Source organism: Passer montanus, unplaced genomic scaffold (assembly GCF_014805655.1).
Source record: "Passer montanus isolate IOZ18808 unplaced genomic scaffold, ASM1480565v1 scaffold3, whole genome shotgun sequence".
In the NCBI taxonomy this organism is placed as follows: domain Eukaryota; kingdom Metazoa; phylum Chordata; class Aves; order Passeriformes; family Passeridae; genus Passer; species Passer montanus.
Genome location: NW_024367707.1, coordinates 5836816 through 5858176, shown reverse-complemented (window position 1 = coordinate 5858176; position 21361 = coordinate 5836816). Strand labels below are relative to the sequence as shown.

The 21361-nt window shown below is 38.6% G+C and overlaps 1 protein-coding gene across 5 annotated transcripts in view; it reads right to left on the bottom strand.

Moving 5' to 3' along the window:
- Positions 1–21361, bottom strand: part of SH3KBP1 (SH3 domain containing kinase binding protein 1) — a 214929-nt gene that overhangs the window by 24644 nt on the left and 168924 nt on the right. For all 5 annotated transcript variants that reach the window (XR_005628042.1, XM_039714043.1, XM_039714044.1 and 2 more), the window contains 3 exons: positions 10495–10596; positions 6508–6559; positions 2266–2346 (listed from right to left, as the gene is read on the bottom strand). Coding sequence is in view for 4 of the 5 variants with exons in the window: in XM_039714043.1 (XP_039569977.1) it covers positions 2266–2346; positions 6508–6559; positions 10495–10596 (235 nt within the window). In the remaining variant the exon portion in view is untranslated. The remainder of the gene's footprint in view (positions 1–2265; positions 2347–6507; positions 6560–10494; positions 10597–21361) is intronic.

Below are 21361 nucleotides of genomic sequence, written 5' to 3'. Positions count from 1 at the left end.
CTGCCTGGAACTCCTCAGCCAAAACATGTGTGCAGCATCTTCATGGGAATACTATTTTTTATTTTAGTAACTTACTGTTTTCTGACTGTAAAGTACAAGAATGGCAAGAAACTACATAAAATTACATACCATATGGTACAACTTCCCACAAGCATAACTTATATTAAATTTTAGTATGAAACAATATTAATTTAGAAGGTCACAAAAATAATTATGCAGTATATTCTTAACATCTCTTGGACAAACAGAGAAATACTATTTTTAGGAGGGGAAAAAGGATATTTCACTTGAAATATTACACTTTCACTTGAAATAATACACTTAAGTGAAAATAAAATACAAACACAAAAATTTAACAATGTCTAGCAGGATATAAACCCCTCAGAAAAATCAGACCTATTATTTAGGTTTTAAGCACAGACTTACATGCTGAATTTTTCAGCTTGCTGATGAAAACCTAGATAATTTGCAGAATGGATTATGCATAGTTAGGGAGTGCCACCATGCTAATATCCAGTGCCAAACATGCAATATTTGTGCATTGGATTTGTGTCCTGTGCATGTGTAAAGTACAATACACATTAATAATTCTGAATAATATGCTCTAAATTCCCAATACAAAAAAAACATGTAAGCATGTTTGCCACACCCAAGAAAGGCTGAATTTTCTTAAAGAAAGGGCAAAACTCTCCAAGGAACTAAAGTTCTGCCCTCTATATCCTACTATTTCAATACCCCACTTCCCCTGACAATGCTGCCTATGATATGCTGTGAATGTTACACCTCTGTATACATCTAAGAGGGGAATGTTACAGGATATTGCTTAATGGGTTCTTAATGAGAACCCATTAATGAGAGGATCACAGAATAAATCCCCAGAAACACAATGCACATTAGGTTTGGAATAGTCCAGCTAGCACTATTGTTCACAGGCAGTATGCTTTGAGCAGATGCAGCCATTGGGTCCTCAGTAACACTGAAGCTTTTCCAGCACACTGTGTAATTTTTACACACTTAATCCTGTGACAGTTTATACTGCGTCAGTGTCCAAGAATCTAAATTGTATGAGGGACAGGCTGGGCAGTGTGCCAACACACAGCTCAAAGGACGTTCCTGAGCTACCCCTGCTGTCACACCACATGAGCCATTCCTGCCACTCCCTGGTACTCCTTAAATGTAGGCACTACTCCTACAGCCTCTTTTCAATATTTAGAAAAGTTACAGATATTTATAGCCAAGTAGAGTTAACATATTTAAATTTCCTCTGCTGTTTTAGCAGTTGGCTTTTTAAATCTAATAATGGAAAACAAAGGGTTTTATTGCTAAGATAACCACAAGAAGCAGCACACACAACCAAAACTAAACCTATGCAGAGGAAACAGCTAAAACACTTGTTAGATTGCTAAGATGTATATCCAGAAACAGATCTTGGTACAAAGTCTGAAGGTTCTGTCACTAAATTATAACTGCATATTATGCATTTAGTCATGTACATACACGTGCCTTTTAAAAGGCTGCAAGTTCAAATACTTAGACATTAAAAAATCCCACCAACAAACTTGTTCTTACGATCTAATAGTCCACTTAACACATGAAACTTGGCACCATCTTCAATTAGAGAATAGATGTAACTATTTTTCTGAGACTATTCACCATTCACAATGAACACAATGAAACCATTAAAGGTTTAATTTGCTTGTCCCTGCTCTGTGTGGTACTGTGTCCCATTTCTCGCAATGTTCAAACATGGCTTTGAAGGATTTTTTCGTTTCTTCGCTACCTTGCCTGTGACTTTTGTGGCTATGATAATGGGGTGATTCATAGGCATTAATGACTATATCTCCACAAAATCCCTTTGTGATGCAGGAAAACCACCAACCCAGCTTTCAACTAGAGAACCAAAGAAGACAGATGTCAAGAAAAAAGTACACACTAATCTGAGGTATTTTACTTGATCGAGCACCTGGGTTTTACAGAGCACTGGGCTTTATACAGCATTTCATGTATTGAGAGCAAATCTCCCTTGGACCTCAGTTGTGGCTGCCTGTATTCAACAGCTCTGGATGGGTACAATTGAACACCCTGAATTCAGTCCATAAGCAATGAGAGCCTTTCCAAAATGCCTATCATCACAGTCTATCAGAGTGGAAAACAAACATCCAAACAATACAGTTAATGGAAACAGAGAGTGGAAAATGAGGATGTGCATTGGTTCTATTTCCCTCATCACTCTGCAGAGAACAGGCTGAAAAGCACATTTCATACCTTTTTCTTCTGTTCTGTTAGGAAGACATTCTGGCCTTTCAGGTGGTATCTTCTTGATTTCATGCTTTCGATCTGTGGTCCCTGTCAAAGACAGAAAAAGTTGGAATTCCAAGCCAACAAAACAGTGGCATAAGATTTAGTTCTGCAATTTCTTAGGCTTTTTATATTCCCCAATTTGAAAACATCTTGCTAAAACTGAATATAAATTTATATAAAATATTTGCCTATACCATAATGACAAAATAGCAATTGGATATTTATGTCTTTATAATCAAGTTCACAGCTTCCAAACTGTGTGATCCCAAAGAATAGACACTCTCTGCCTATTCTATGGGGAAAAAAAAAAAGTCTGTAATTGCGGATTTAAAATTGTGGACAAATCCTTCATCATTACAGACGTAAGTGAAGGGCAACTCAACAGTGTGCAGAAACTTTAAGAATAAATCAATTAATTGAGCAGTGTGAAGAGAATGCGTGATGGAGCTGAATATACAGAGGTTATTTTACATTAAATTAACATATCCCTTCCCTTTTTCTCCACTACTATTAGCTGTTCACTTCCACATATTAGAAGGAGGAGAAGAGCAGTGCTGGCAGCATTCTGCAAGACTATTTGCATGACTATTTTAATTGATAGCTTTTGGCCTGGAGGTGTAAGCCCCTGGCTTCTTCTGCCTCTGTACTGGAGGCCCTGACATTTTGTTTTCCAAGAAATATGAGAACTTGTGGTACCAAATTTGCAAAAATTTCCTGGCACATACAAGATAAAATCTGCTAATTCCCATGTTATAACAAACACTTTATTGGATATTGGCTTTGCTGCATTGGCTAACCACTAGGTGCTAATGCCATTTCAACTTAGTAGTGTTGAAAACTGCTTTAGGTAACAGTATTAGCATTTCAATAAAAATTACAGTAGTTGAAATCCAAGAAAAGCAGAGAAGGCAGGGCAAGGACCACAAGGCAATTTTTTGTTTCAATCTATTCTATTATATGCAGTTCCCAAGTGCATTTACATTTTCTGAATGTGCTGTTGCAACTCCCTTTTGCAGCTGGTTCCTAGAAATCAGTACTCATCAGTGGTGATCACCAGCCATTGTTCCTTTACCCAAGTGTGCTGTTGGACAGGCAATAGTACCACGTACCATGCCAATAAATAATACTAAATTCTCATTTATGGCTGGATTTGATAATCTTAAGGGTCTTTTCCAATGGAAATGATTCTATGAAAAAGACTTCACTCCTGAGAGGAGAAGCTGCTGCTCCTAAGCAATTAAAGCCTTTCAAAACTCAAGTTATACAAAGCACAAGTCAATGTATTGACAATCTCGCACACACTAATGTGTTCAGAAAGAAAGACACATAAGTCTGTACCTAATTACAGTATGATTAACAGTCATCATTAACACACAAAGGGACATTTTCAGGCCAAGTCTAGAACAATGAGCCTACTGAGGAGCTCCCAGATTCAGTTGTTCTTCCTACTTGGATTGTGACCCACAAATTAATCAACACCCAGGCAGACACCATGATCCTGCCTTAGCTCCCAGGTGACAGTCACCTTCAAGGAAGCTTTGGGAAGCTCTGTATCAGCTCCCAGAGGAACTCAAGAGTGTTCCCACTGTAGCCATGATATTTTAGTGAAAATTCCTCTGCTAGGATTTTTCCTGTCCTGAGGAGCTGAGAGCCTCAGGAAAGAAATGTAAACAATAACTGTCTGCTGCTGTGGAAGGCCACAGGTGCATCTTCCATTGGTCCATGTGGATTGTTTTCAGTCAGTGACCAATCACAGCCACCTGTGCCAAGGCTGTGAGCAGTCACAGGATTTTTGTAATTCATTCCAATTCTATTCTTGTCTTTGTAGCCTTCTGATCTTCTTCTCTCTGTTCTTTTTAGTATAGTTGTAATGTAGCATTTTAATATAATATATAACATAATAAATCAGCCTTCTGATGAAAATGGAGTCAAGCCTCGTGTCCTCACACAAGGGGCTGTCTAAACAACATTCCCACCCTTTGGTCTGGACACAGTTGTGTTGCTTACCCCAGCTACCCAGTGAAATGCCAATGCTTTTCAATGACTAGTGCATTAAGGAACTTGTGCTCCTAAATTTGGCTCTCCAGTGTTCACCTTGCTTTGTAAAGTGCAGCACAGATGTCTCTGGCTGTTTACTGTGGAGAGGATAAATTTCAATCTCTGCTATAATATAGACACCTCTTTACACATATGCCACTTGTACTACAAAGACAATTCTAATTCTCTGTTTTGATTTTATGCTCTGCATCAGAAGACACTGACATTTAATCACATAGGCTGCAACTGACAGTTTTAAATTTATTCATCACACTGTGACTGGTCAAATATGCAGAGGCATTATTGAAGTTGTTACCTTCTATCAACAGTGAGACCTGATATGGAGATGTGGTAAAATACAGTATAATCTCATTGAAGAAATAATTTGACAAGGTAGAGGATGTCAGGATGATTAATCCTAATAAACATTGGATGATTTTCAGCTCTAGATATGTATCAGAATAAACTCTTGTGCTTGATCAGCCAGGAGTTGTCAAAGAATGAGTATGAAAAGAAAGAACTCCAATAGTCTTGGCTTTGACGTTGATATAGGAGGCCTTAGTCAGATCGTCTGCATCCTTTTTACAACCATTTTTCCTTTGAAAATGGTCATATTTCAGAAGGAAAAATGCTATGGTGACACAGTAAAGTACTGTATGCAAGCAGCTACTTATTAAAAGTGTTATTATCTAATTATAGCGGTATAAATTGAAATAAATATGAAGTTTTATAGAGTTTTTACAAAACACATCAGGCTTTAACATCAGTGGTCACCAAGACATCGTTATTATACAACCACCACTAGATGGCAAAGTCATACTGCTCTCTCTGGACACTATTACTGATTTAAAATCAAATTTATATTTCCTTGAATCTCAAGACAGAGTGAAGAACAAACCAGGGATGTCAATAAGAAACGCAAATATTTATGATCAAGATTCTGTAGTCAAAGAACAGCATGACAAATTCAAAATAGTTAAATTATAGTATATTGATTCACAGTAAATTGCATATTGGTTGCATTTCTACTAACAGCTTAAGTCTATAGGAGAGGAAAATTTACTTTTCAAAGCACCAAAAGCTGGAACACATCACAGTAACAAGAAAACTATCTGGAGACTGGGCATATTTGTTTTGGTTTTTAATCTGTGCCTGCAGTGGGGGAAGCAGTAGTGCTGCTGCAGAGTTTTTCAAACTGACTGGACTTAAGGGATTGAAGAATTGCAGCCACAGTTATGTTTCCACCACAATTGCAATACAAATGAAAACTCTGAGAGCATCCCCTGCCTTGTGATTTGTATTTTTACATTAATGGAACTGGAATTTGGTTTCCGAGTTCAGGACTGTCAAGTGTGTAGATTCTTTAATTGTTTCTAAGTTTCATGATAAAAATAAATCATGCAGGCACTTTTGAAAATCAGTATGGAGAGGTCCTTTTAAAATTACAAATAGAAGTTCAGCTCAGTAACTACACACAGTTCAGTATAAGAGATCACAAACTCAGTTTTACTAGCACTCCTCTGTTTGGAAAACAGACTCAGTCCCTTAATACTTTTTCAACACCTTTGACTACATAACCATTCAGGATAATTCCTTTTAGTTTTACACTTAGGGCTATAAAAGTATTGAAAACCAAGAATATATGGCCTATAACCTGGAGCAGCCAGCCAGATCCAGCATTCATGCAGATCTGCAAGACTTAGACTGCAGCTCAGAGGAGGCCACTGTATGACACTATTTTATAGACATTCTAAAAAGCTCTGTGTCTCTAGAATAAATCAGATCTGTAGTGAATGCAGTTTCCTCCTGCAGGTATTATCAGACTCCGCATACTGTGTCTGTACTGAAGGACATGCACACAATCAACTCAGTCAGGGAACAAAACCAAAACAATTTGAAAAACTGAAGTATCACACTTGCTCTGATTTAACATTATTAAGAGGCAAAACAGGTTATTTTGAAATGCTATAGATGGTTGATTGCAACACATTTAAAGCCCACCACAGTCTTTCAGGGTTACCGACTATTTGCATTTGATTGTGATTTATTAGTTGTTGTCTAGACATCTGCTTGTCAATTTTGATACAGATGAATTCTATACAAATCTGAATACACTTAATTTAGATTGAGATGTGCTCACTGACATGTGCTGTAAAAATTCAACTTTACCTGATCCTTGTTTGATGACAGGAGCTGATGGAGGTGGTGGTTTCTTCGGTCTCTAAAATTTAATAAAAGAAGAAAACAGGTTGCTTCAAAAGGCCTGTAAATCTCATTCATACAGAGGTTGGAGTTGATCATAAAGTGCTTAACATTAATAATTACAAGTCATGAGACTACAGATCTGCCACATATTTCTCCTGAAATAACTTCATTAAAATGAATTTGAAGAGAGAAAATAGAATTGACAAATAAAATATCATTTTTATATTTGCAATTGAAATGTCCTGCTGAGGGGTTAAAAAAGTTCATTTTATGTACCTTAAGACTGGAGGAATACATGACCTTTGAGCTAATGAAGAAGTCTATTTCTTTAAAATTTAACCTTGTAAATATTTACCCATTTTGGAAAAAAAAACCCAAAACCAAACAAACACAAAGACACTCCGAGATACATGTGGTAAAACCTGAGGTATTTTCAGACCCATAAATGAGGCAAAAATGCAGAACTCAGGAAATACAGCAAAGATTACTCTTTTTTCACTTACTAGGATATATTCAGAGTTCCAGTTGTGACAGATCAGAGTTTTAGATGTTTGGTGAAATGAAACTAGTTATTCTGACTAGTCTGTCCCTTTTATACTTTTACCTTCTGTTATGATGATTTTCCCAATAGATCTGTAATGGTAAGACTGAGAAACATGACCACCAAAGGTTTTGGCAGTGCCAGAACAATTTCTCTTCACCTGAGGCAGGGGGACTGATGGCTTTTCCTCTCTGCTGATGTGTGTGAATGCATGCACAGCACACTGGCAGTCACCACAAGTATGTTGGAATGAGTACAAAACAAATGGAGCATCATGCTAGATCAAATGACATACTTTATCTCTCACTTTGAAAAAACCTCAACAAACTATCAAGATTATTGTGAAGAAATTCTAAGGGGGAAAAAAAAAATTCCCCCATATGCTCATCATTTTTTCTGAGAAGGACCTTCTTTCCTTTCCTACAGATTGATCACAATCACTTTCACTACTGGCTGTCACTTTCATTGCTGGCTATGTAGCAATGTATATTGTCTTGTGGAACAAATGTGAAATAAAATGATTTTTCCAGATATGCACAGCTTTGCCAAACTTCAATCAGCCATTAGGCTAGTATTTTCTCTCAAACTCTTATTGATCCCTGCCCTCCCTCCAATTATTTTCTATCTACCTGCCAAAGCTTTTGAGAAAGATCAATTGCTTTGTTCACTTGCAGTAATTAGTTCAGCGTCTGCCCTAGAACTTTCAGACCTTTGTCTGAGTGTTGAAAGAGAGCAGGTTTGCTGTGAAGGCTGAGTGCTTGCCACAAACCCTTCCAAGGGATCTCTCTCAAATCTAGCAAATGTATTTATCTCTGGAGAAAATAAAACTCCAGTTTTTGCCCAGACAGGGTAAGCCTAACATCCTGAATCTCAAAGTTGTCATCCAGCAACCTTCAAGTTTCTCCTGCCATCTTACCCTGATCAGATCACCTCCCATCATCAACCTGAGAAAGCTGTGGCCAAGAACTTAGGAGATCAGAATGATCTTCTACAGCCTGGCTGCCATGGGCCATTGTCCACAAACACTGAGTCCCTTAAACTCTCAGAAACTCTTCTACAAGAATTTGGACAGCATGGTTTGAAGTTTAAATGAAGAAAAGTGAAGAAAAATTTGGAAAGGAAATGAGACAGAGACAATGAATGTCCTGTGATAGGCATTAGGAGTTCTGTTGATAATGGCTGCAGGGTGAAATAGTTGATGCTGAGGCTTCAACAGTACAATATAGGCATTTGGGGTTTTATTGTGGACTGATCCCATTGACTGACCCTATATCAGCAGCTGGAATACAAGAGATGCATTCCCTTAGCACATGTTTTGGCTTAGTTCTCTCCTTAAAGAGAGATCTGTCTTCCAAAGCGTGACAAGTGCAGACGGACAAGTGACAGATTCACTGCGGTCACTCCTGATTAAAACCAAAGCACTTATGTAGAGAGACACGAAGGAGAAAGGGTCTTGTGGTTCATTTGACAAAGTGGTTTTAACTAAAAGCTGAAGAGGGAAATAGATTGTTTCAAAAGGACAGACCAAGGTCAGAAAGGGTGTAGTGTGAAGGAGCCTTAAAAGACTCCTTGGGGAACATGGAGGAGCAAGAAGGATTTACAAGGGTCTGTGGCTGGATGAGATAACTGGGAAGGTGATGGAGACAGACTAGAAATTACAGAAAGGAAACCAGGACTGATTGGACAAGAAGAGAACAGAACTACAGAGCAGGGACAAAAAGTAAAAGGGGAGAGGAAAAAAAGATGTATAAAGACATTTGGTGTAGCGATAGAAAGTAAACCCAGATGGTGACTTGGACTCAGGTAGTGAGCTCAGGGGAAAATTCTGTAATGGAGACCACCTGAGAGGTGGAGATTGGGAGTAGGCAGTGAATAGAAAAAGCCTGGAACAAATAGGCATGTGTGGAAAAGAGTCAGGCTTGGAAAATTGGGGACTGGACAAGGAGATGGGAAGAGATCCCAAGCTTTTGTTGAACAGACAGAAGAACTACTGCAATAAATACTTTCAGACTATGGGATGGAATCCAAGCTATCTGGATCACATCAGAAAATACCTGACAAAATCACTGGTAAAGTATTTATCTCCTTTCCTTTTAGCACTGATTCAAGCAAAGACAGATGGTCTATAGTCCTACCAGTTACTTACTCAAGTGGCCAGATCTGTGGCATTTCAAAAATTAATAAAATTTTATTCTCCACAGTTAGAGTAGACCTAGCTGTAATTTCCAAGTGTCTGAATATCTAATTTACTTTACAAGTTATATTCAATTGTACTGTAAAAATCACTTTAAAGATACATAACTTTTAAGTTCAAAAAGACTGAATAATTACACCAAAAAAAAGGATACCAGGAAGGATTTTTTTCTTCTATAATAGGCTCACTATGTCTTCAGGTTTTTGATTTCTGCCTCTTCTAGAAATCACCTTCTTTCATTTTTAGGCCTAAAGCCGGGATATGCACTTTGCTGTGGAATTGCCTTTTCATCTCCCACAGTTTTTGCTGCTCTTCTCCTTTCCTTTTCAATAATTATCATGTTCGCCTCTGTGAGTAGTTTAATAGTTGCTTTATTAAGCCTTCCAAGTTATTTAATTTTTGCCTTCGGCATTCAGTTTTATTGCCAAAGAGTGAAGCTGGGCGTCAGTAAGTTTCGGTTTTGTCACAGAAGGCTTACACTGTCACTGTGAAATACTCATCAAAAGCCTGATTGCAAGCTTGTAATATCCCACTGATGACTCAAAAAGTTCCTAAAAATGGAATGGTCTTTTGGGGGAAGTAATCCATTACTTTATTCCAGGAAACCACAAGATTTCTAAATATTGTCTGGCAAATAACAATGCCATCTTTTTCAAATAAATAGGAGCTGCACAGGTTTTATACCTTCTTTTTTAGTAATTCTGAGAGGTGAGGAAATTTACCTCTGAGACACCAAAAACTTATTATTTTTCAAATTTCACAGTTAAAATCTCACCCTTTTGTCCTGTAACAGTGCTTGACTGTTGTCCATCAGCATGCAGGTGATACTCTAACTTTTCATATTCCACCACAAAAACAATAGAGAAAATTAAAGAATTCTGGATACCATTGCATCACATGACTTAGTCCTGGGACCTCTAGTTCTTCTGTCTCTCCAACTTGTAGGACAGAGGACAGAGGGTTTTCAGAGCAGCAGAGTGGAGGTTTGGTGACTGGATGGGCAAATCAAACCCTTCAAGAAAACTCCGTAATATGACTCTGAGTGCCACACATTCCTTTTATGGATGCTTTCTAACCCAGATTTTTTTTCCTTTATGTTTTTATGTTATTAGATGAGAAGTAAAATTTTTCAAAATCACACATCTGAAAGAGGATTTCTTTCAGCTCTACTTTAATTCTGAATATTCAAGTGAAAATGAAAGAATATATTGCTTACCTCTTTTTCAAAATCTGAAGGGAGTAGCTTGACAAAGTTATCTGGAAAGACACCTCGTCTGCCATTGAGTTCTCCTTCCCACCAACCCACATCAATGCAATCCTACAAAACAGTAAAATAAAATGAAAACCACAGTGTGCTGGTGCACTGAACAGATTTTTGAGCTGAAGTACTCTCTTGCATAATGTCCTGCCTGTTTGCTAGAATATGACAATTCGCTGGAGTGCCAGGTTAACAGGGTAATCTATCAGACAAAAACTTCAATAACCACCCTGCATTCCATTATCACATGGAGCAGCTAGGAAAGAACAATGAACATGCTGTAAGAGCTCAAGACCTTGTCTGTGTCTCAAGCAAAATGCTTATTCACCATTTGATCTATTAAACAAGTCAGCATTTTGATCATGCATGACCCTATGTCTCTCTGACTTCATTCTGCAGAAAGCCAATAACTTCATTAAGCATCATACATCAGGAGATAAAAAAGCTCCCTTATTTCCCATACTTTCAAAAAAAGCTTGACACACTGGAATTATTAAATTCCATCTCACTCTAATTAATAAGGAATAATGTACCTAATTAATACCTGGCATCACCTTCTTTTTCTGCAGCATTTCTGAGCAGTGCAATGCAGAGTGTATAGCAAAACAATGTACAGATAAATAGGTGATAAGTATTGAGTATAAATGATAAAAAAATAGAAGTTATTTTTGTTATGAATAATAACAGTAACAGAAGCCACAACATTTTAGAGAAAGTTGAAATGCTTCCCTATTCAAGTGCTCCATATTCACTTTTTTGTGTCTGTGTGTTTGCTACATAGAACACTTCCTGTTGAGATTTTCCACATTCTTTTTTCCTGAAAGCTCAAGCTGAAACAGCTCAGCTGCTTTCCAAAACACATTTACAGGAAAGTTACCCATTGTCTGCTCAGTCTTAAAACCACTTCAGCCAATTTTTGCAGTTGGCTCAACATCAGGCTGGCCAACCTTTCCTGATTTCCATAAAATCTTTTATTTCAGCTGCTAAATGGATGGCAGAACAATGCAGGTTAACTTAGTGAGGTGTACTTAATACCAAGTCTTAAAAATATTGTTCACAATGACTGTGCTTGTTGGTATTTTTCTGTAAGTTACAGTAGACAAACACTGGATGATATTTGAGAGAAACCAGACTAGCATTAAACATCATTACTTTTATGCTTTGGGGGTGGTTTTTGTTCCTTTTTTTGTTCTAAACTCTTTATTTAGCTTATTTAGTCCTCCTGGTCTCCTGAGTATGTGCTAACTAAACACAGCAGCTAAAGAGCCTGGTTTCTTACATCATGTCTGTTTTGGTGCATTTGGCTCTTCCCCCTTCTTTCTCAGTATTTTTCTGATGTAATGCAGGCACAAAACAATCCTTTCATTCTTTTTTTTAATACTCTTTTCTCATGCCTAATCTTGGCTTTTCTGTATTCTCCCTTCTCTTTAGCAGGGTGGCCTCCATCAGGGAGAACATTTTCTAGGCATTCTCACAATTTAGGAGGTATTTCCCAGCTCTGTAAGACCTTTGTTAGTGACCAGGGTTGATTCTCGACCAGCTGATGTTTCCAAAACATCTGCTGAGTACCTACAGGGCTGTCAAGGGCTCCGTGGAGGCCAGTCATGCATGGCATGGGCAGGCTCTGTGCAGGATTCTCCTCTTGCTGCAGAGCCAGCCCCCCTCATTCCTGGTGTGAAGGTGCTCTCCCACTTGCTTCTATCCACTTGCACAGCCAAATAATCAGGGCACTCAACTGTTCTATCACATGGTGTGTCTTGTAATGCCCTCCACCCCCTACGCTGCTAAGCTGAAATTGCCTAAATATTTATGACCCAATTCAGATTTTGAAAAATATTAAGAATAATTCAAGCATCCAGAGACAAAAAGCTTGTGCTTCAACTCATTACACAGCTTAGCACTAGCTAATAATCCTGACTGAACAGCACAAGACATCACATATATGCTTTTTAGGTTAGATTTTTATGCTCTTAGGGAACACAAATATTACTCCTACTTCTTCACTTCACTAACACATGAATTTTATCCTCAATTCTTTTTTTAAAGCTCATTTGTTTTCATGAAGCTGCTGTTTGTGTCACACATTCATAAATCCCAAACAGCTGCAGGTTTGCTTTTTCTCCCTCTCCAGCTTGTCACTCAGGCTTATGCAGCCAATCACCGCAGTGGATTTTCATACAGTAAGTAAATCTCTTTAGGCAGTTTCTCCTTAATTTTCTCATTTACTTCACTTGCAAGAGAAGGCTTATGGGTCACTGAGAAAGAAATAAAGAGATTTCAAAAGTTAAAAGCCACTGATGAAATCTGGTGAAGAATCTCCACAGTGGTGCCCTCCTGCTACCCAGAACTCCAGGCTTGCTGTGCCCCAGCAAATTCTGGAAGCCATCCTAAGGTGCTGGCAGACAGAGCAGCACACAAGCACACCTGTGACAGCTGCAAAGGGCAGAGCTATGAAGCACAATCAAAGCAGCATGATGAAAACAATGTGTCTGCTTGTGAACAATGAGCAAAACCCACTCCAATTCTTCCAGATTGCCATCAGCCATGCAATATTAACCATATTGTCTTTTTAAACATAACCTGTGTTCATGTGTTCAAGTACAGTAAAATGGCTATAATTTCAAAATCCAAATTTTATAGAAAAGCCATCAAGCAATCCAGTATCAAGACTGACAAATATTTATTAATAACCCAAAATTTATTAACAAACCAAATGGATCTCTGCTTAATCTCCATGTTATCCTGTCAGACTCATATAACAACTTAAACAAAAATCAGATGATGCAATATCCCCAAAGTCCTATGAAGAAAATGTAAACCAAGTACTAGAAATGAATTTTGGTTTCTTTTAAGAAAAAAGCCCTCAAAAAATACTTACAATACTGAAGGAGTAAAACATGGCAAAAAAAGGATAATCCATCTACTGAAATTCATCCAGTTAAGTGGTAGATGCATCAACATTTAGGTACTGTAAAAATCAGCTCCTACCAAAACTTAATTTGGAGACTATACCCACATTCTCATTGCAGTGACAGTGCAATCAAAGACCTCAGAGACATTCACTGCTCACACTGCCAAGCCTACTTTGGTTGTTCAAGCAGAGGCAGTTTTATAAAAAAGGGAAATTAAAAATCTTTAGGAACACATTGGTAATTTCTCATTAAAATACAAATCTAGTTTTATCTTCATTTCTAGTGAAGTAAAATAATAACACAGTTTAGGATGAAAATTATCTCTAACATTACTGAATCAATTTTTTATCCCAGCACTGCCAAGTCCACTTCTAAACCACGTCCCTGAGTGTCACATTTACATGTCTTCTAAATACCTCTGGGGATGGAGACTCAACCACTTCCCTGGGCAGCCTGTTCCAGTGCTTGACATCTCCTTTGGTGACAAAATTTTTCCTCACATCAAATCTAAAACTCCTCTGGCAGAGCTCAAGGCCTGTCACCTGTAACTTGGGACAGCCTCACACTGACAGTACCAGGGCACTGGGCAGCTGGGACAGTCACACAGGAGATGCTCCTGCTGTGCTGGGCAGGAGCTTGATGCCATTGCCCCAGTCCCTTCAGTCCCTTCAGCCAGGCAGAGTGAGGACAGGGAATCCTCCATGCCAAGCATCCTGTCTGCCCATTGGGCCTGCCCCAGGGAAGGCAGGGGGTGATTCCAGCTGTCACGTCCATTCAGCAACCATTCTAATTCCAACTTCAGCAGCTCCCAAGTAAAGCATAAAAAACTGAATACACTGGCTTTACTAGCAACATTCATTTTGTGTTAAATATTTGGGCAAAAATTGGACAAAACATAGAGAAGGGAAAGACTAAGTGTTGAGGAAATTTTGAGATGTTTAAACTTTATAAGAAATAGATATTACAAAGAATATAAGTTACTAAAATGTCAGCCTGGGCTGGAACATATATTACATAAGTTAGAGGAAAGGGTAAATCTGGGAGAAATGGAAAGTACTAGAAAATCAGAATATAGCTACCTTTTGTCAACATGTTGCCAAGAATTATAAGAGTATACACAAGTGAACTAAAAACATCAGTCCTTTTCTGAAGAATAAGAAGAACTATTCTTTGTGGAATTAGCAGTGATACATGCAAGCTGTGAATAAAACTGGAAGAGAGAATTATCTGGAGAAAACAGACTTTTTTCATGAAGGGAACATCAAAAAAGAAAACAAAATACAAACCCAAACCAATGGTAAAACAAGAAAAGTAAAAACACAATTCTACTCCGAAACTTATGTCTGTGGTGACTAAAAGAGTAGGGACAGAGGAGATGGGGAAGAAAGAGATACACGAATAGAGAGACCAGCCAAAAGCCATGGGGAGATAACTGGCAAAGAAAGTTTCCATTCAGAGCACCAGATTTATCACACTGTTACTGAATGGAAGTGAAATACAGTGAGATACATAAGTAGGGCTGACAGCATAAAATCAAGGCTTAGTCACCTTTTAGCAACTGCAGTGGTCCTGCAGCCACTCTCATACTGACGAAGGAAAGTCATAAAATGACAGAGTCATGCCTTCCCCTCTTCTGGGTGAAAGAATAATTACATTGCTTGGTCTCTTGTGCACACAGTATCCTACATTAAAAGGTTTCTTAGCAGCAGAACTACTGCTCTATATCAGAGCAAACATTGGGCTGTTCCTTACACCTTGGTGCTCTCAATTCAACAGGAAAAAAACAGAAGATGGTGGAGACTGAAGAAAAAGCCCAGCATAAAGCACTTTATGCTCTGCAGGCTGACAAATACTGCACTCTGTGCTCAGAAGCAGCTGCACCCAGACAGACACCACTGACACCACACTGGCCCATGGCATCTCCCCAGTGCAGGAGCCCAGCTGCCACCAGCCAAGAACACAAACTTCCCTTTGGTCAAACACCATTGCTGGTTTTCTCTGATGGTAAAAAAAAGGGGATAATGGAGGTGGATAAGGCAGAGATGTCAGTCCCCTTTAGCACCTGATACCACATTCAAGACCTTGAAATTAAAAGGCTCAAGTTCATGCCTGGCAGGTGATGCGTCTCTCATGCCAAGCAGTGTCCCAGCTACAAGCTTGGTGGTGACTGGTTATCCCACTGCCAAACATGACTGAACCCTCCCTGCTGGAAATGCTTCAGCTTCACAGCCTTTCCTTCTGCTCCAAGGAGGCAGGAGTTTCATACACCCCATAGACAGAGGAGTTTTTATTTCATGTAAAGTTCTCTCTCTTAAAAAAACAGACTTGGTTATTAGAGATGGGGTTTATTTCTAGCCCACACTGCTATTTGCACTCTAGGCCTGAGCCAGATAAAAGGAACATGAAGGAAACCAACCAACATTTTTTGCTGAAAATGCAAGGCAACACTTCTGGTCATGAACATACTTATAATAAAACTCTACTACTAGGATTTTTTTTTTCATTATTTTACCAGGAATCAATAAAGCATGCAAGATTACTATAATTTAAATGTCAGGCATGCTCCAGTGTATGTTTTCTTCCAAGTACTATGCATTATTCTATCCTTTTTCTTTTTACTCTTTTTCTTGAAGCCACTTACAGGAGAGTTACTACAGTATTATGAGAGTTATTACAGTATGCTATGAGACTGGTCTTAATCACTTAAATAAAACCCTGTAGCTACTTGGCTCTATGTATACATTATAATGTGTGCAGAAGCCCATTGGACTTGCATCTCAATCACAACTGCAGCCAGCTGTAAGTGCATCAAGATTGCTCTCTCCAGCACTAACAGGCATCTGATACTGGGAATCTCCCAACAGCTGAGCAATTTCTGCAGCTTTACCAAAACACAAGGAAGCCTGAGAGGAAGCAAGCATCCACTGCTGCAGCTCTGCTTCCCACTTTAGGGGCAAAGATGTTTCCTGCCTTTTCCTCCAAAGCAGCCTTCAAGGCAGCACCCGCTGCCCTGCTCTCTTGCTACCTTTGGAAGGACTGACAATTTCAGGGAGTGCCGTGGCCCAAGTTCATCTCTCCACTCCCTAACCTACCTTCCAAGCTGCCCCTAGTGAAGAGGAAGGCTTTTGTCAGTATAAGTAAATGAGAGATTTTTTTCTATTCCCCAATGTCACAAAATGAGTAATAAACTATGTAATTATCTTCTCTCCTGTCCATGAGTTGAACTGCAGCTGTGTAAACTCTGGAAGAAATACATCTGAAAAAGGCCAATCTTCTCATCTGTAAATAGGACTTCTGTTTTTCTGAGGGAGCTGATTGCTGCATAGTCTGGTCCTCTGAACATGATGGTACTTTGCAATACTGCTAAAATATGAAGCTATAGTTTAGACATCAACCCACAACTGCTGGATTTTTCAGCTCTTTGATTAAAAATTTTCGATACAGACCCATTCCATCACAGAGATTTCCTCATCACAGCTAAGACAGAAAGCAACACTAAGAACAAGAAAAAGCAGGCCCCCAGAAAAGTATATGTGAAGTGGATACTGTAGTATCTGTACTGATACACTATAATGGTGCAGGTTTAAGAAAGTATTACTTTTCTGGAAATCCCCACTAGAAGACATAGTTCCAATACTACTAATATTAATAATAATATCCCAGCAGTTGGCATTTGCATGAAATCCCCACTAGAAGACATAGTAATAATAATAATAACAATAATAATTTAAAAAATAATAATATCCTAGCAGTTGGCATTTGCATTCATTAAATCTCTGCTTTCCTTCTGCCCTTCTAAAGTTGGTTCTCACCAAGAAGAATGTTGAGCTGGAAAACCAGCATTTTTCAGAAAGCCATGAATCTCTCTCATGTTTGCACTGGGAGCTTTCATGTGTCAGCTCTGCTGTGCTGGCAGCCCCTTGTTAAATTACTGCTAACCCCATTGTAAGCATCTCTCCAGAATTCTTTTGACAACAGCTAGCCAACATCATCATTTAAAGAAAACCAAACCACCTTTAATGCAAACAAAATCTGTCTACTGAGCTTTTCAAGACATCAACCATAATACACAAAGACATTGAACATGTAAAGGCTTCTGAATTTGAGGATTAAAGGTCTCATAGAAAGACAAATCTGGAGGACAAACCCTCTGCCTCAGCCCACCCTCACAGGGCACCTGTGGGACCTCCAGGCCTCACTGCAGCACTGGGGCCAAGAGGTCCCAACTCTCACAAACACCAGAGAAGGCCACTGGACAGGCTCTGTGATTGTCAAACCATCATTAAAAACACATCAGACCTTCATTAATGCAACTTGGCTTTTGAGGGAAACAACAGTCATGTTAAACCAGGGTGAAAAAGCATTTTAGTAATATTAAGATATGTTTCTTTAGAAATTCTTGCTACATTCAGTGTCATGGTGCTGAAACCAAGCCAGATCATTCTCAAAATCCAAGTTTATCTTAAGAGTTAGAAAATAATTGATTTTAAAATCTTCATCAATTCTCATCAAACTTGATAAACTATCTACAAATGAAGGAAAGCATCTCTCCAGAGGCTTACATCTCACATTGTGCTACCTAGTACTTCTCCAAATGATTAAGGTTTATTACTTACTATAAGCTCACCTACTGGGATTGAGACCTTACAGTACAAAAAAAAAGCAAAATTTGTTAAATCCTGTTAAGAAAATGGCCATGATTTAGAGCATCTGGTTAGTAATCAAGTATTCCTTGGCAAAAACATGACTTTAAGATCTGTCAATAAGACAGAATGAATCGCTTAACAACTACCTAATATGAGATAATTTAGATAAAAGAAACAGCCCAATAGACAATAAATTTGCCTTCTGAAGCAATCCTGGAGAAAACCCATTTTCATTTTACATACATCTTGCAAATATATGTAGATTATGAAATATTGAAAGAAAAACATGAAAGGAAACTTCACAGTCTGGCCTCTAACCTCTGTTTGGCCCCTAACCCAGAGGTTTATCCTGCTCAAATCTTTAATGTATCCCAAAAGCCCAAATCCTGCATGGATCCTTCTCAGCTCCTGTCAGTTCTCATGCCCAAGCCATACAGAGCCTCACATCTGATAATGCCAGCTGCATCTTTTAACGCTTAAGGAGACAAGCAGGAAAATTTTTATTTATCTGCAAACTCCAAGGCTCTACTAAGAAATCCTCATGTCAACCCTCTATGAAAGGAACAGGACAGATAGTCAGAAATCAGACATTATTTCAGCTCTGGTTACACTGCTCTTTCCAGGCTGTGGTTTTTACTGGAATGCACAAGAAGAAGACACCTCTCCAGAAGACAAAGTCTGTTCAAAAATTGGCTCAGGTTATTGAACCCTGCAAAAAAGAAACTGAGAATAATGAATGACCTGCAATACCCAGGATATTAGAGCAGAGGATCTAACAGAGCAGTATTGTATTTTTTTCTGTTAAATCTGTTTCGGGCTAGGTCTAATCTTTTAACTTTACATTCTGTGACTAAATAGTTTAATCAGTAATGAGGCTAAAAAGCTTTGATGAAATATTTGTACAAACAGGAAGAATTAAGTTGCTTATTGAACAAAACCATGTCTTCTGAGGATTCACTTCATTTGCAATGTTCAGTCAGCAGAATTATTGTGGAAAAATAAATATGTTCCACATCATAAAACTCTAACACTCCAATACTCAAATTAAAACTAAATTAGCCAACACAAACATGAAAGGTGGTTCTTGTAACAGACATAATTTATGCCTCAGATGAGCCAAGATAAAATATTTATGCAATTACATTTCCTGTATTTAGAAAGATTATAAAAACCTAGAACAAAACATTTGAAAGATTATTTAATGCTATTACTACTTAGATTTAAGACATCTTAGGACCAGGGTCCTAATTACAATTACTAATTTCTTGGCACTGTATGTGTATTTTTCCTTCCCCTTGAAATAGCTTTCTCTGCCCTGAAAAAGTTGGACTTCAGATAATACCATCAAACCAGCAGGTGAACCCAACATTCAGAATAAAAGAAAGGATGAAGCTAAGCAATGAATCTAAAGCCCACACTGTGAGCAATTATCACAGTTTTCCAGACACCTCAGCATTTCAGCAATATCTTTTCTAAGTAGAAAAAAAGATTCTTTCCTTTTTTATCTCAAAATATGTCACCTTTTTAGATTAGCTTGGCTGTGTTAAACATACTTACAAACAAAACGCCTTTCAAATTATGCAAATCTTAAAGCTTTGCACACATGAGGGATCCTGCCACTTCACCTACATAGCTTGGCATGAACTTGTGTTTGTCGAAATTCAAATTTGGGACTTCCCATGAACAAAAGAGTCCCCTTCTTTTGAAGTCACTGTTGCAGCATCACAAAACAAATTTTTGTTACCACAAAACTTGTGGTAACAAAACCAGGAAAATACAACTTCAGTGTGTACTTTTAAAAAATAATATGATAAATATATTAACAAGATCAGCATTTGAGTGCTGGCTGTTCCACTCTCCCCGGACTAATCACAGGCTTAAAAGCTTATTTAAGTGCTTAGCTCAAGCATTTGTGTTTCAGTAATATTTCTAAAGATATCAATGAAAAGTAAGCTGCACCTGGTTCCTAGATAAACATTGTCAGGTTTTCTCTCTACAGAGACCTTAATGCCCCACTGCTAATCACAGCAGCCAAGAAATGCTGCAAGATATGACTAAGTGTTACAAAATTATTTATAAACATTTAAAATTCTTGGCCAAGGACAAGGTTCAAGCAATAGACTCTAGTCTATTTTCCATAATTTACTGAGTATATAACATAATTTCAGGAAATGAACATTTATTTACTTGATCATCAGTGTTCCTGCAAGTTTTACATAACTGCTTTATATCACTCATTTGAGGAAGCATTCATGCTTCTGTGCAACGACACAAGTTTTACCCCAGGCACTAGCTGCACACCTTGGAAGCATGTGGGATTCACATTCTCTGAACCTGGGAGAAGCAGAGAAAAGAATGATCAAAACAATTCTTATCTCATTTGCTGTGCCTGTGTTGTGCCAAAGTAGAATGCAATGTGGAGATTATTTACCCAAAGAGGAGGTTTTGTTTCCTTGGCCTATCGGGGCCAAGCGTGCGTGTGTGTGTCAGGACTGTGGCTGATGAGATGAGTGCAGTGCAGTGCTTGGCAGATTCAATTTAGATGTAATGTAGTACAGTGTAATATAGATTAGAATAACATAGTATAATAAAGTAATTAGCCTTCTGATAAGATGGAGCCAGATGCATCCTTTCTCCCCCTTGACGGAGTTGCTTTGATTTCTGATAGAATGATGTCAAACAGAGCTCGTTTTGCAGGATCTACCCCAGCTGCCATCCCTCATGGCACCATGGCTTGAAACCCAGAAAAGATCTGATTCCTATCAGTCAAAACCTACAGAGAAAAGTTTCAGGTCAGGGAAAAGTGACCCTACTGCTACACCAAGCTCTCAGCAAGCTGCTGGGACAGTCCCACTCCTCCATCACCTGTCCCTGCTCACACCCCTGTGTGCGCTGTGCTTGCCAGATGAAGGTGAAAGGGCAGGAGAAGCATCCCTTTTAGCAGCCACCTCCCATCCATCATGTAAAACTGCACCCTCAGCGGGCACAGTGTGCAAAATCATTTCTTGTATGGAATCAGCAGTGTGATACAAGCAGGGTTCCCAATCAGAGGAGGCAGGATGTCCTGGGGGAAAAACTGGTGCCAAGGGAAGTAGTGAAGGGTAGAAGGCAAGGAACACAGAAAGCAGATTAGGCACGGCTATTAGGCCTGGCCAATGATGAATAATTCATGGTTTCTCAGGAGCCTTCATGGTATTGTTCTTTCTGAGGGAAATACCTATTTATTTCCAGAGGCAAGAAATGCCTTTACTGCTTACATGCCTCTCT